Raw genomic sequence first — 15428 nt, forward strand, 5'->3', positions numbered from 1 at the left:
GAGTGATGCCATTCGGTCTCAAAAACGCAGGAGCCACTTACCAACGACTGATGGATAAAGTTTTCCACCAACAGATTGGGTGGAACATGGAGGTCTATGTTGACGACATGGTGGTCAAAACCACTTCCTCCGAAGGTCATGCTGCCGACCTGGCCGAGGTGTTCAGTCAGATCAGAAAACACAACATGCGCCTCAACCCAGAGAAGTGTGTCTTCAGAGTCTAGGGAGGCAAATTCCTTGGTTTCATGATCACCAGTAGGGGCATTGAAGCCAACCCGGAGAAATGCAAAGTTATTATCCAGATACAGAACCCTCAGACTATGAAAGACGTCCAGGGCCTGGCAGGAAGGTTGGTTTCTCTTTCACGTTTTATCCCCAGGTTGGCGGAGAAAGCAGGGCTCGTCTTCACCTGCTGCGAAAGCCGAAGAACTTCGAGTGGAGGACTAGTGCGAAGAGGCTTTCAAAAGCTTCAAAGTCTTCCTCACGACTTCACCAGTCCTCAAGAGGCCAGATCACCGTGCCGACCTCCTCCTCTACCTAGCCATGGCAGAAGGCGCAATCAGCGCAGTCATAGTAAAAGAGCACTAGAAGGTGCAAACGCCGATCTACTTCATCAGCCAAGTCCTCTAAGACACGAAAAACGGTATCAGATGATTGAGAAGCTTGCACTAGCACTTGTCACCGCAGCTCGATGCCTCTGACCTTATTTTCAAAGTCACCAGGTGGTCGTCAAAACTGACTACCTGATCAAGCAAATCTTGAGAAAGCCGGAGCTCACCAGACGGATGATAACATGGTCAGTAGAGCTGTCCGAGTTTAGCATCAAATTTGAAAGTCGCGGCCCCCTGAAAGCTCAATGCCTGGCAGATTTTGTGGCCGAACTAACCCCAACCTCGGCCGACGAACAACAGGTATGGACTTTACATGTTGATGGGTCCTCCAATTCTAAGGGTGGAGGTGTAGGTATTATCTTGGAAGGGTCGAACAAGGTCACCTTGGAGCAATCTCTCAAGTTTGGCTTCAAAGTGACCAACAACCAAGCAGAATACAAAGCGGTTCTCGCAGGGCTAAGGCTGGCTCACGACCTCGGAGCGCGGAGAGTAAGTTGCGACAGCGACTCAAAACTCATGGTGGAGCAGCTCAGCGGGGCATACCAGACTAAGGATACCCTATTGTAGAGGTACTTCCATGTAGCCTCCCAATAGATCTCCTCCTTCGAAGAGTTCACAATCCACCATGTGCCCCGCGAGCAAAACGTAAGAGCCGACCTCCTGTCCAAGCTCGCCAACATGAAGCGCCCCGGGCAACATCGAACCATCATACAGGAAACGTTGAACTCGCCCAGCCTAGACGACAAGGTTATCAACACCAGTGATAGCGCAAACCGGGGGTGGATGGCAGGGATTTGGAACTACTTAAAGGCAGGGACTTTACCTGAAGATAAAGAGGAAGCTCGAAAGGTGAGGATATGATTGGCTAAGTTCATCATCATTGGAGACGAACTGTTCAAACGTGGCATATCCACTCTCCTTCTGAAATGCCTAGCTGAATCCCAGGCCACCTATGTCGTCGAGGAGATCCATCGAGGGATATGCGACATGCATTCCGGAGCACGCTTGATGGCGACTAGAGTACTCTGAGTTGGGTATTACTGGCCCACATTGAAGTCGGATTGCCAAGCCTACGTACAAAAATGCAAGGAATGCGAGCAGTTCGGCAATGCACGTCGGCAACCGCCCGAAGCCCTCCACCAGATGATGTCATCATGGCCTTTTACCCAGTGGGGAATGGACATCCTCGGGCCTTTCCCCCCCGCGAAAGGTCAACTCAAATTCCTCCTGGTGGCAATCAACTACTTCACCAAGTGAATCGAGGCATGCCCACTCGCCAAGATCACCGCCGAGAACATACAAAAATTTACCTGGAAGAGCATCATATGCAAGTTCGGCATTCCACATTCTCTGGTCACCGACAACGACAAGCAGTTCATTGCGTAGAGTTTCGAAGACTTCCTCCGTGAACTCAGAGTCAAACACCTCCCGACCTCATTGGAACACCCACAGACCAATGGCCAAGCCGAAGCCGCAAACAAGGTGATACTCCGAGAGCTCAACAAGCGGCTAGGAAGCGCCAAAGGACATTGGGTCGACGAACTCCCCAACATCTTCTAGGCATATCATTGTACCCCCCAATCAACAACGCAGGAAATGCCTTACAGGCTAACCTATGGAGCTGACGCTATGATCCTAGTGGAGGTCGGTGAGACGTCTCATCGACGTCGTGTTTTCGACAGTGAACAAAACGCTCAAGAGACAGCGGTCAACCTCGACCTGATTGACGAGCTCAAAGAAGAAGCTCGGATCCATGAAGAAGCTTGTAAGCTCCGAGCCTCCAGAAGGTACAACATGCGAGTCCGACCTTGCTCCTTCAGGGTTGGCGACTTGGTGTGGCGACTATTAGGAGACGCCCGTAGAGATTCGTCAAAAGGGAAGCTCGCGCCTATTTCGAGTCACAGAAAACTTAGAAAATAGGGCATACCTGTTGAGATTTCCGTTGAAACACTTTTGTTAACATTTGTAAATTCGTTTAATTCTATCAACGGTCTCAAACACGGCAAGTATACCGGCCGTTCAAGTAGTAAAAATATCGTATCCACAGGGATTAGAAGGTAATATAAGCATTTATTGACTATTCGTGACTAAAGAATAATTCCAATTTCATAGTTTGTGCAGTGAATTCAAAGTTGTGACTATTGGAATGAAAGCTATAAATAAATATTGTTTTGTGAGTGGAAAAGGTAAGGAATGGTATTGTGGTATTGTGAGGTTGTGGGGGTCAGATTTCACCAAACGTAACACTAATGTATCCTTAATCTCTTGTTGAATTCATTGCTTAGTCAACCCATAAGTTTACTCAAACCTAATCCCTTAGAGAAAGAGCCTAGGTGCGGATATTGAATATCAATCCCTTGAGTACCCAATATCTACACCTGCATTACGGGCTAGGGTTTAAGACTACTAATGGGTCAAGCTCTATCCCTAGATACGATCACCACTAGGCATATGTTTCAGAACTAGTTTCAAAGGTTATTTTCCAATACCCATGGAACCTTAAATCATGCAAAGGGTGATCAATCCAAAGCAAGCATTAAGAATAGAAACAAACACAACAAAGAATAAAACAACATGTATATATATCATTAAAACTGTAAAGATTACAATAGAGTACGTTGGTTACATCTAACCCCACAAAAATGGGTGAAACCACTCAACAAAGAGGGCAAATACAAAATAGAGATGGAAGAGGAAGTGAAGAACCGAAGGAAAGATCCGCACACGGACGATCCCAAGCCCTGGGAATCCCTTCCGCAGCTCCTAGAGGCGCCCAATGTGTGAATGGGGGTTTCTCCCCCGAAAATGGCTTCAAATACGAGCTTGGGGAGTCAGATTAGGGTTTCGCGCCCGGCGCATAAGTCTTCGCGCCCGGCGCGGGGCCTTCCAGATACTCTCTACCTTAGGACAAGCCCGGCGCAATTCACATTACGCCCGACGCAATGGCTCCCAGAGGTGAGATACTCTGTTTTGCTCGCCTGGCGCGGATCACCTTGCGCCCGGCGCAGAACCTCTCCTCTGCTCCTTAGCTTCTTAGGTTTCCAATCCTAAGAGTCTTCAACTTTCCACTCTTCCTCAATACCTGCACAAAAATGAGGTGGATTAAGGTATTGTTAGATGAATTTGGGTTAGTTATATCTGCACACAAAATGAACCAAAAAGAGAACAATTATATTGCAATGGTTCAAAGGATGAGTGGAATTTGTTCAATAAGTCTCATCCAAAAAGAGGTAAAATTGAGACTTAACAACTCCCCCAAACTTAGAACCTTGCTTGTCCTCAAGCAAAAGGTAATTAATCTAGCAGATAACAAGTAATGCAAGTGAGTCAATTTCTACATCCTAGTTCACTTGTATCTTTTTTTCGCAAGCATGAACCTCAGATGAATTTCCAATCACAATTATTGCAATAAAACATGACAAGGTGCAAACAAAGGTTTCAAAAGAGATCAAAGAGCTGAGAAGAGTAATGACTATCTGTGTATGCATCCTCACTAGGAAAATGTTTCTCTCTATGCACACTAGTGTATCAGGGTGAGTGTTTCTCTCTAATCTACTACTCACGCCACATAATTCAACTTTGCTCTTCGTTTCCAAATGAAACCAGTGGTAAAACAAATGCAGACACTTATCACAAGGTCTTTATTAGGGCAATCTGGGTCAAGCAGGGTCAAGCGGTAGCAGTTTTATGGTTTTTCAAAGATTGAAGGTGCTATAGCTTAAGAGAGCAAATAAGATTTTACAATGATGTCCCTCTCCATACCCCATTACAACAATTAAGCACATGCCCCTAACCGGATCCAAGCCATTAGCCTTTATGAGATGCATATTTACATTTTTGCATCTTAATATTTTTGTTTTTGTTTTGCTTTGTTTTTCTCTTTTTTTTTTTTTTTTATATTTATTTTGTTTTGTAATGGCTGACCACATACTTTCTTCTTCCCAAAATTTCCCATTCTTCAACTCCCCCAAACTTATTTGATGTCATCAGTTTGCTCTCTTAACCAAAGCAAGGGTTATGGTTAATTTTTCTATGGTTTGGGATAAGTGGAAGGTGTGGTGTTTAGGCTTATGAAGGTATGAGTCAAGTGAAAAGTGGGGATGGCTTTTTGGCTTAGAAGGTTAACAAAATATGGAAATATAAATGCCTTGATCATATAAATGCACAACATAAGCAAACCACCAGGGAAACTCAAGCAAAGTCTATCATGCAACTTAAGCGTAGTTCACTCATAAGTGTTTTAGGCTCAAACCTCACCCGGCTATGCATCCACAAATTATCAAACTCAGCTCAGTTCTATGATCAACATTGAAACCCGTATGCAACTAGTCATGAACTAAAGATCTAATGTGACTTGAAAATGTCTAAGGTACACACACCATAAACATCAAGCAAACTATAATCCAGAATCGATCACAAGCAGAACAAGTATCAACAAGATTAAAAACCATGCTAAGGCAGACTATTCACAAAAGAACCAACAAAGTAATCATCAAAAAGACTATATATAAAAATAGTTAAATACTGAAAATAAAAGACAGAAGAATAAATTGCAATAGACAAAGGTAAACTAAGGTAGGCTCCATCTGCTTCCATCTATGGGGTCTGGTCATCATCATCTCCAAGAGCTGCTCTACCATCATCAACTCCATCAGCATCAGCAGCTCCACTCCCCCAAACTTAGGAGCCTGGTCCCCAGGCCAACCAGTATACGCCTGAAAGTCCTGGTAACCAGAAGTGATTGCAGAGTGTACTCATGAAAGAACATGGTGAGCACAAAATTTATACACAGTGATGACCAAGCAAATATAGCAAAAATGGAGAATATCCTTAGACCAAAATTAAGCACAACATGCATGCACACGGAAATGAACTATAACAATGCAACATAAAGCACACAAACATACAACATACAACAGAACATAAAGAAACATGATTGAAAACAGATAAATATGGGCTGTCAGGAATGTGGTGCGCCGGGCTTAACACAGATGCGCCGGGCTTAATATCAGTAAAAATCAACGAGGTTTCAAAATTTGATATCGCGCCGGGCGTGCGTTAAACGCGCCCGGCGTGGTGGGTTCCAGAGACCACAATTCGAGTCTTGCGCTGGGCGCGAGGTGAAGCGCGCCGGGCGCATAACCCTGATATGGTCAGTTTTGCCTAAATTTACTTTGAGATAAGGCCTGATTTCCACCTAGATACAGAGTTACCTCTTCCTCACACTCCCAACAAGATGTACCCTATATTTACCCACTCAAGCATGATTCTAACAATCAACATCTAACACAAAATAATACATACCACAAACCAACATATAACACAAACAACGTGTACACAAAACAATCATGCATAACAAACATTAACACTAAAATCTACAACAGAATGAAAGGACAAACACATAAACAAAATCAGATCTCTGGGTTGCCTCCCAGGAAGCGCTTGTTTACTGTCCCGAGCCTGACGGTGACCAACTTGAAGTGCTCTGATTCTCCTTCTCCTCTTGTTGCTCTTGTTCCTTTTTGCCCCGTGTGCAATCTCATGATTGCTCAACAATGACTCAGAAGGATTGGTGAATCCAATTTGAGCAGTACCTTGCATACAAGAGAAAGCTGAAGACTAGAGTACACAGGTTAGCTCCAACAATTCATTACTAACAAAGAATAACAAAAACAGTAAAGGATTAAATCACAAATAGCTATAAATACTAAATTGCCATTCTAATCCCCGGCAACGGCGCCAAAAACTTGTTGAGATTTCCGTTGAAACACTTTTGTTAACATTTGTAAATTCGTTTAATTCTATCAACGGTCTCAAACACGGCAAGTATACCGGCCGTTCAAGTAGTAAAAATATCGTATCCACAGGGATTAGAAGGTAATATAAGCATTTATTGACTATTCGTGACTAAAGAATAATTCCAATTTCATAGTTTGTGCAGTGAATTCAAAGTTGTGACTATTGGAATGAAAGCTATAAATAAATATTGTTTTGTGAGTGGAAAAGGTAAGGAATGGTATTGTGGTATTGTGAGGTTGTGGGGGTCAGATTTCACCAAACGTAACACTAATGTATCCTTAATCTCTTGTTGAATTCATTGCTTAGTCAACCCATAAGTTTACTCAAACCTAATCCCTTAGAGAAAGAGCCTAGGTGCGGATATTGAATATCAATCCCTTGAGTACCCAATATCTACACCTGCATTACGGGCTAGGGTTTAAGACTACTAATGGGTCAAGCTCTATCCCTAGATACGATCACCACTAGGCATATGTTTCAGAACTAGTTTCAAAGGTTATTTTCCAATACCCATGGAACCTTAAATCATGCAAAGGGTGATCAATCCAAAGCAAGCATTAAGAATAGAAACAAACACAACAAAGAATAAAACAACATGTATATATATCATTAAAACCGTAAAGATTACAATAGAGTACGTTGGTTACATCTAACCCCACAAAAATGGGTGAAACCACTCAACAAAGAGGGCAAATACAAAATAGAGATGGAAGAGGAAGTGAAGAACCGAAGGAAAGATCCGCACACGGACGATCCCAAGCCCTGGGAATCCCTTCCGCAGCTCCTAGAGGCGCCCAATGTGTGAATGGGGGTTTCTCCCCCGAAAATGGCTTCAAATACGAGCTTGGGGAGTCAGATTAGGGTTTCGCGCCCGGCGCATAAGTCTTCGCGCCCGGCGCGGGGCCTTCCAGATACTCTCTGCCTTAGGACAAGCCCGGCGCAATTCACATTACGCCCGGCGCAATGGCTCCCAGAGGTGAGATACTCTGTTTTGCTCGCCTGGCGCGGATCACCTTGCGCCCGGCGCAGAACCTCTCCTCTGCTCCTTAGCTTCTTAGGTTTCCAATCCTAAGAGTCTTCAACTTTCCACTCTTCCTCAATACCTGCACAAAAATGAGGTGGATTAAGGTATTGTTAGATGAATTTGGGTTAGTTATATCTGCACACAAAATGAACCAAAAAGAGAACAATTATATTGCAATGGTTCAAAGGATGAGTGGAATTTGTTCAATAAGTCTCATCCAAAAAGAGGTAAAATTGAGACTTAACAACTCCCCCAAACTTAGAACCTTGCTTGTCCTCAAGCAAAAGGTAATTAATCTAGCAGATAACAAGTAATGCAAAGCCATCCCGAGAACTTGGAATGCCACGCATCTCAAGTTCTACTTTAGTTGAAATTGTACAAGTTGTGCACTCTTTTTCTGACTCAGTCTTTTGTCCCAAGAAACAGAAAAATGGGTTTTGGCTGAGAGAGTTTTTAATGAGGCACACCCATGACATTAATAAAATGACTCATTCCATTCACGACTTCTTAATTTTACCCTGCTTTATTATAAAATGCATTATCTTAAGTCGAGGTCAAGTTCAAACCTTGATATGAATAGTTTTATCTCAAGCCGAGGTCGAGTCCGAACCTTGATACGAAATCTCAACTTGAGGTCGAGTTCGAACCTTAGTACGAATTATTTTATTTTACGCTAAGGTCGAATTCGAACCTTAAGAACAAAATCTTAACCCGAGGTCGAGTTTGAACTCCGATACACATTATTTTATTTTACACTAAGGTCGAATTCGAACCTTAAGAACAAAATCTTAACCCGAGGTCGAGTTCGAACCTCGGTACGCATTATTTTATCTTACGCTAAGGATGAATTCAAACCTTAGGCACAAAATCTTAACCCGAGGTCGAGTTCGAACCTTGTGGCGAATTATCTTATCTTAAGTTGAGGTCGAGTTCGAACTTCGGTACAAAATCTTAAGCCAAGGTCGAGTTCGAACCCTAGTACAAATCATTTTATGCTAAGCCAAATTTGAGCACCAAAGCGCAAAATACAGAGCAAATTTAGAACAAATTCTGAGCATGTTTTCAAACCACAAAAATAGGCGAAAACTAAGCCTAAAACATGAGCGCAAAACCAAAGGTCAAAATAGAACCATCAAAAGCGCAAGATGAAAACTCAGGAAAATAATATATACACAACAAATTTGTAGGTTCAAAACATGAATCCAAAAAGTAAATGAGCAAAATAAGCTAAGTTATTACAAAACCAGTCTAGGCGGAGGCATTCTCACTCGAGCTGTCCGGGAGGTCGTCTTCCTTCACTAGCCGCTTGAAGCACACCTCTTTCTGCACATGCATGGGTGAGAGGTTGACCCAGGAGCCAACAACCTCGCTTGACGAGCTGCCTTGACAAAGCCCTTCTTATGCTCTAGCAGGACAGCTCGCTCAGTCTCAACAAGCTTCCGCTCCAGCCCCGCCTTAGCATCGACCATCTTGTCAAGGTCTGCCTTCAAAGCTGCGACCTCCTCTTCCTTGCCACTAAGAAGCACCTCGTCACAAAGATGCCTCTCAGCAGCTTGCCCCAGTTCGACCTTCAGCGCCGAGACCTCATCCTCAAGAGAACACACTCTACCCCGGGAGAAAGAGGAAAGCTCCTGAAGCTCGCCAACCTGAGCAGCATAGACTTCGTTAGCCCTCAAGGCGATCTCTAAGGACTTCTGGACCCTTGCAAGATCTCACCTTGTAGCTTGAAGCTCAGCCTCATTCTGCCTCTTGGCCTCGCCGAGAGCGGCCCCTAAGGCCTTGTTCTCCTCCTCTGAAGGCTGGACCCGACTTCTCGCTTTCTCGAGGTCCCCCTGCAGCTTCGACCACTTGTGCTTCCAGTGGTCCACAATGGCAAGCGACCTCTGCTTGAAGACCTCCACAGAGTCAAGGCTCTCGACTGGCCCGACCTTCTCGATCATCGCCTGATCAGCCGAGCGAAGCGAACCCCTTGGGTAGAAAGTCTCAACGATCACCCCCGAGCTCCACAACGAGTCCACATCTGATGAGGCGCTCACGTGGTCCAACCTAGTCAAAGGGCCCTCCTTGTCAACGCGTTGGGCGATGAACTTCGCCTTAAGAGCCCCTGCTGGAGGAGGAGGAGGCAGCGCAACAGCTACAGGAGTCGACGATGGAGCCTTAGCAGCAGGAGATGAAGCAGGCGCCGCCTGCGCAACAGCGGGGGCATTCAGCCCTGGCACTTCTGAGCTCTCTTCCACTCGGACCGCGGCGGCAGTCGGCCTAGGCCCCACCTGCACACAACACAAAACAAAATTTTCCCTAAGTTCAGCGACAAGAAAATTATGCAACTAGGAAAAGAAACACTAAGCAACAAAATATACAAACCTGCGCCTCACGAGCAACCTCCTCCACGGCAGCTCGGGACGACCCCTCAAGAGGAGGGCTTCCTGTCGAGTCAACGGGGTTGGCATCGGCGGCCTTAGAGGTCACTTCTTCAGCATCTCCTTGGGCAAAGGTGCCCCCAACATCCTTCTCCCCCCTCTTCCTTTTCCTACGAGTTTCCAAGGGGGCGACCTCCTCCTCTTGAGGCTCGGGGACCTCAATCTCGGCCACATTGTAGCGGGACTTCAACTCACGCCACTTGCTCCTTCCCATTATGCCTGCAAGTGCAAAAACCAAATACATCAGTAAAAGAAAATTTTACAAACCCTGACAACTGAGAATGACGAGGTACTCACTCTCTAGACCCCTTTCCTTGTACGCCGAGTTAGCAAGCAACAAGACGAGCTTGCAATCCAAGGGATGCGGAAGCGCTTCTAGGTCTTTTATGGCAGCAGTATCTAAGGTCGTCAATTGAAGGTTGGCCGACCCGTTGAATTTGACCGGATCCTACTTCCAGTAGAGGGGGAACCTCGGCAACTCGCCGAAGTGGAACACCTCATCTTTTAGTGGGTCGACCTCCTTGGGTAGAACTCAGAAGAACTCCTATTTGAAATTTTTGTATGACTGGGAGTAAAGAGAAAATAACCCCCCAGCCTTACTCCCGTTCAGGGAAACCCAACCAAAGGGACGCTCACCCAGCTTAAGCTGATAGAAGTGAAGGAAAACAGGAAGAGACAACCCTATCCCTAGTGTCGAGCACAGGACATGAAAAGCCCTAAAAAAACCTCAACTATTGGGGTGCAACTGGCAAGGAGCCGAGTTTAAAAAATTCAAAAAATCGCATTCAAATTGGGTAAAGGGAAGGCATACGCCTAAATTCCTAAACAAACATTGGTTCATATAGAAAAAGGGGGGATTAGAGGTGCCCCCTATATATACACGCTCACCGGGCTGACAAGGTTCAAGCCGGATGAGCTTAGAGATGGACGATTGACAGATCCGGTGCAATCTCCACATCGCATTGATCTCCAGAAACGACTTGAAGACGCTCTGGAACTCTCCGACATCACCCCTGACCCACTCGTAGCCAGAGATGACGGGGAAAGGTTCCCTAGGGTGGTTCCCACCCTTTTTCTTTTCGGAGGCAGCCGCCTCGACAGCCACAACCTTGTCGCGCGCCTTGCCTTTACCTTTGGCAAGCATAGAAGACGTGACACCACTCCTTCCAGCCATCAAGAAGATGAAAAGATCCAAGAAGGAGAATAAGATAAAGAAGTTGAAGTACCTGGTACTCCTTTGACAAACGGAAGAACGCTAACGAAGGATGGGGACTCGGTTACCAGAAATGGTGACGGGGAAGAGCGGAGACAAGAGAAACAAGGACGGAGAGTGGACAGAGGAAAGTGAAGAGACGTCGAGAACAAGCCAATGGAAAAAGAGTAAAGTGAAGGGGGAAGGGCGCGAAAGAGAGAGAAAAGGAGTCTCAAAAATTTGAAAACAAATGACACGTGGAGAGAGAAAAAAATGACGCTGACGACACATTAATGAAGCCCATCATGATGGGTACAACCATCATTGCGTAACCGTCACTTCCCATTAACACGCTGCCCACGCGTTTTGGGAACGAGGTGACGGTTATGACACATGGCATCATGACAAGAGAAGCGTACGCGAAAGGTCACGACCCCCTGTCGAGCTCGGCATCAACTCCTCGACCCACGATCTTTGGAGCTCGGGGGGCTAGTGTACTATCCGTACCGAGCTCGGCTTCACAACGCAGAACGACCTCGAACATGCACTAGGCGACGTCGGCCAAGACAAGGCCCGCTATCCAAATAAGTCATAACTAATCTCGGGCCAAAGGCCCAACGAAACCCTAATTCACACAAAGGTACGTGCATTACTTATACGAGACATATATATCCACAAACACTAACTTTAGCATCGGAGTCTCTTTTGCAGGTACCACCCCCGCCTTGGAACAGCAAGCATACCTAGTGAAGGAGGCTCACCAATCTTGTCTAGCAGATCGTCCCTACGACCGATCTCCGGTAAGAACAATTATGAATTACGTTTTAATAGATTTGAAACAAATTTGAAGATTAATTTTAGATTTAAATTTTGATTAGATTTAGATCTAAAATAATCTAAATCACCTAAATCAATTTCCACCATTCTGGAATTTCACAAAAAATATGATATCACAATTGCGTTTCACTTTTTATTTTATTTTATTATTTTTTTATAAAACTCAATAGATTTAGGTTCAAATATACATTTTAATTACCACATTTTAATTACCATAAAAATTTTGCTGCAAGGATTAAAATCTTGAGTTGATGTGATTTTCGATTCATTTTCTATTTTGCATTATACAATTGCAATTATTGTTCTGTGTCCAAAATTCTCCTTTCTAACAATTTTTGTGATAAATTCATATCATATTGATTTGTGTCTTCGAGAAGAATAATATAGACTGTTTCCTATATTACAAGTCTAAGAGAAAAATCTAATAATTTTTTATAGCAATTTGACAGTGTTATAAATTTTCTTTTTAAGATTCTCTTATATATCCCAAATTCCCAATCCTTCCCAAGCCAATAGTATTGTATTTTTTTTTTTTGAAACTTAAGCATATGGTTATATCAACACTAACTTGCACCCCATAACATGCAAAACAACACAAAACAATCCTCATAAATACATATACATATACTTGACTTAATTAAGTTTTTTGTATTTTTATTTTGGATTAAAATCTTTTTATTCTCATATTTAATTTGAAAATTTTATAAACAAGCTAGTTTTTTTTTAACCTGTGCAAGTTATAGGTAATTTTTTTTGTATAACTAAAATTTATAATAAATAAACATTTTTAAATATATAATTATATTAAAAAAATTTAATAAATAAATATTTTCAATCAAATAAATTATAATTTATATTTATGATAAATTATTTATATTATTGTTGTGATTCAGGAATTGTGTGTGTTGTTGTACGCACACCAATCTTATTTATAGAGTGAATACAATAAATGATAGAGATACTAATCTCTTATATTATTGAAACTAATCTAATCATATCCCTAATTGATAATGAGGATAATAATCATAATATATGTATCCACAATATCTGTAATATATTCACAATATCGGTAACACTCCCCCTCAAGCTGGAGCATATATATCATATGCACCAAGCTTGTTACAAATGTAATCAATCTGAGGTCCTTTAAGCGATTTTGTGAACATATATGCTAATTGGTCACCGGAGGCAGCCGGAGGCAGCGGTCAGAGGCGGCGATCGGAGGCAGCGACCGGAAGCGGCGATCGGAGGTGATGGCCACCTGAAGCGACGGTCGGAGTTAGTGACTGGAAGCGGTTGTAGGTGGCGACCAGAAGCGGCGGTCGGAGTTGGCGACCAGAAGAGGCGACCGGAAGCGGCAGTTGGAGTCGGCGATCGGAAGCGGTGATCGGAGTCGGCGACTGGAGGCGATGACCGGAGGCGACGGTCGAAGTTGACGACTAGAAGTGGCAATCAGAGGTGGCAATCTGAAGCGGTAGTTGGAGGCGGCGACAGGAAGCAACCAGTGGCGGCGGTGTGACGACCCAAGGTGGCGGTCGGAGGCGACAACTGAAGGCAGCAACCAGAGGTGACGGTCGGCGGCGTGGCAACTGGCGGCACGACGACCGGAGGCTACAGTCAGAGGTAGCAACCGGAGGCGGCGGTCGGCGGTGCGACGACCGGAGGTGGTAGTCGCCGGTGTAACGGCCGACGACGGTCAGAGTTGGCGACCGGAAGCGGTGGTCGGCGGCGCAGCGATCGGAGGCGGTAGTCGGCGGCGCGGAGGCCGGCGGCAGCCGGTGGTGGCAGCAAGGGCCTTTGCAAGAAGAGAGAAAAATATATTCTAAAAGAAAAACCTAAGCTCTAGATACCATGTTGTGATTCAGGAATTGTGTGTATTGTTGTACACACACCAATCTTATTTATAGAGTGAATACAATAAATGATAGAGATACTAATCTCTTATATTATAGAAACTAATCTAATCATATCCCTAATTGATAGTGAGGATAATAACCATAATATATGTATCCACAATATTTGTAATATATTCACAATATCTGTAACAATTATGATATAATATTATTTTAATTATGATAAATAAAATTTATAAGTTTACTAGTGAGAAGTTAAGATAATCACTAAGCCAATAGTATTATATTTTTTTTTTATAACTTAAGCATATGGTTATATTAACACTAACTTGCATCCCATAGCATGCAAAACAACACAAAACAATACTCATAAATATATATATCACAAATAAATATACATATACTTGACTTAATTAAGCTTTTTGTATTTCTATTTTGGATTAAAATCTTTTTATTCTCATGTTTTATTTGAAAATTTTATAAACAAGCTAGTTTTTTTTTAACCTGTGCAATTTATAGGTAATTTTTTTGTATAACTAAAATTTATAATAAATAAACATTTTTAAATATATAATTATATTATAAATTTTTAATAAATAAATATTTTTAATCAAATAAATTATAATTTATATTTATGATAAATTATTTATATTATGATATAATATTATTTTAATTATGATAAAAAATTTATATTAATTTTTTTACTAGAGAGGAGAAGTTAAAATAATCACTAAGTCAATAGTATTATATTTTTTTTATAACTTAAGCATATGTTTATATCAACACTAACTTGCACCACATAACATGCAAAATAATACAAAACAATACTCATAAATACATATATCACAAATAAATGTACATATATTTGACTTAATTAAACTTTTTGCATTTCCATTTTAGATTAAAATCTTTTTATTCTCATATTTTATTTAAATTTTATAAACAAGCTAGTTTTTTTTTTAACCTGTGCAATTTATCGGTAATTTTTTTGTATAACTAAAATTTGTAATAAATAAATATTTTTAAATATATAATTATATTATAAATTTTTAATAAATAAATATTTTCAATAAATAAATTATAATTTATATTTATGATAACTTATCTATATTATGCTATAATATTGTTTTAATTATGGTAAAGAAAATTTATGTTAATTACTTTACTAGAGAGGAGAAGTTAAGATAATCTCTAAAAAAAATATTCTAATTGAATAAAATTCTCTAAATTATTATTGGATCAAAATAGTTATTATAATTTATATAAAAAATTACTTTTAACTCATAAATCACTACTACATTATTAAATTTTACAAAAATGAAAATATTTCATCTTTAAATTTTAATTTCACATCTTAACAAATCTATACTAAATCTCTAATTAACTTTTTAAAAAACTAAATCTCTAATTTTTAAACTTTTAATCTTGTTTTAGGAAAATTAGTAAAAGTTAAAATCATTAAGTAAAATGACTTAAATAACTAAATGAAAAATAGCGTTAGGATTTTATGAATCAATGAACTCATGATTTATTATTAGATCACAATGTAACCCTTTGTATATAAAGAAGAAAAAAAACACCGTGGAACTTTTGATGTATTTAACTAAATTTAGGAATGATGGAATGTGAAATATAATAAGGAAAGGGTAATTAATTACATTTGTATTGTCCTCATCAAGGTGTTAAGAAATC

General features: G+C 41.6%; 1 protein-coding gene across 1 annotated transcript; it reads left to right on the plus strand.

The window, feature by feature from the left end:
* The first annotated feature begins 785 nt into the window (after positions 1 to 785).
* On the plus strand, positions 786 to 1472 carry LOC145952360 (uncharacterized). Its single transcript, XM_083064710.1, has 2 exons — positions 786 to 1100; positions 1206 to 1472. Exons 1-2 carry the CDS (start codon positions 786 to 788, stop codon positions 1470 to 1472), a joined length of 582 nt encoding a protein of 193 aa, XP_082920836.1.
* Positions 1473 to 15428: the final 13956 nt, after the last annotated feature.

This window comes from Cajanus cajan, chromosome 10 (genome assembly GCF_000230855.2).
Source record: "Cajanus cajan strain Asha chromosome 10, NIPB_CcT2T_4, whole genome shotgun sequence".
NCBI lineage: Eukaryota > Viridiplantae > Streptophyta > Magnoliopsida > Fabales > Fabaceae > Cajanus > Cajanus cajan.

Excerpts from the sequence above, each read along its gene's own strand:
- LOC145952360 (XM_083064710.1), top strand. The coding sequence starts at position 786 with ATGATAACATGGTCAGTAGAGCTGTCCGAGTTTAGCATCAAATTTGAA. Across the intron at positions 1,101-1,205 it reads ACGACCTCGGAGCGCGGAGA|ATCTCCTCCTTCGAAGAGTT; the intron begins GTAAGTTGCGAC and ends GCCTCCCAATAG.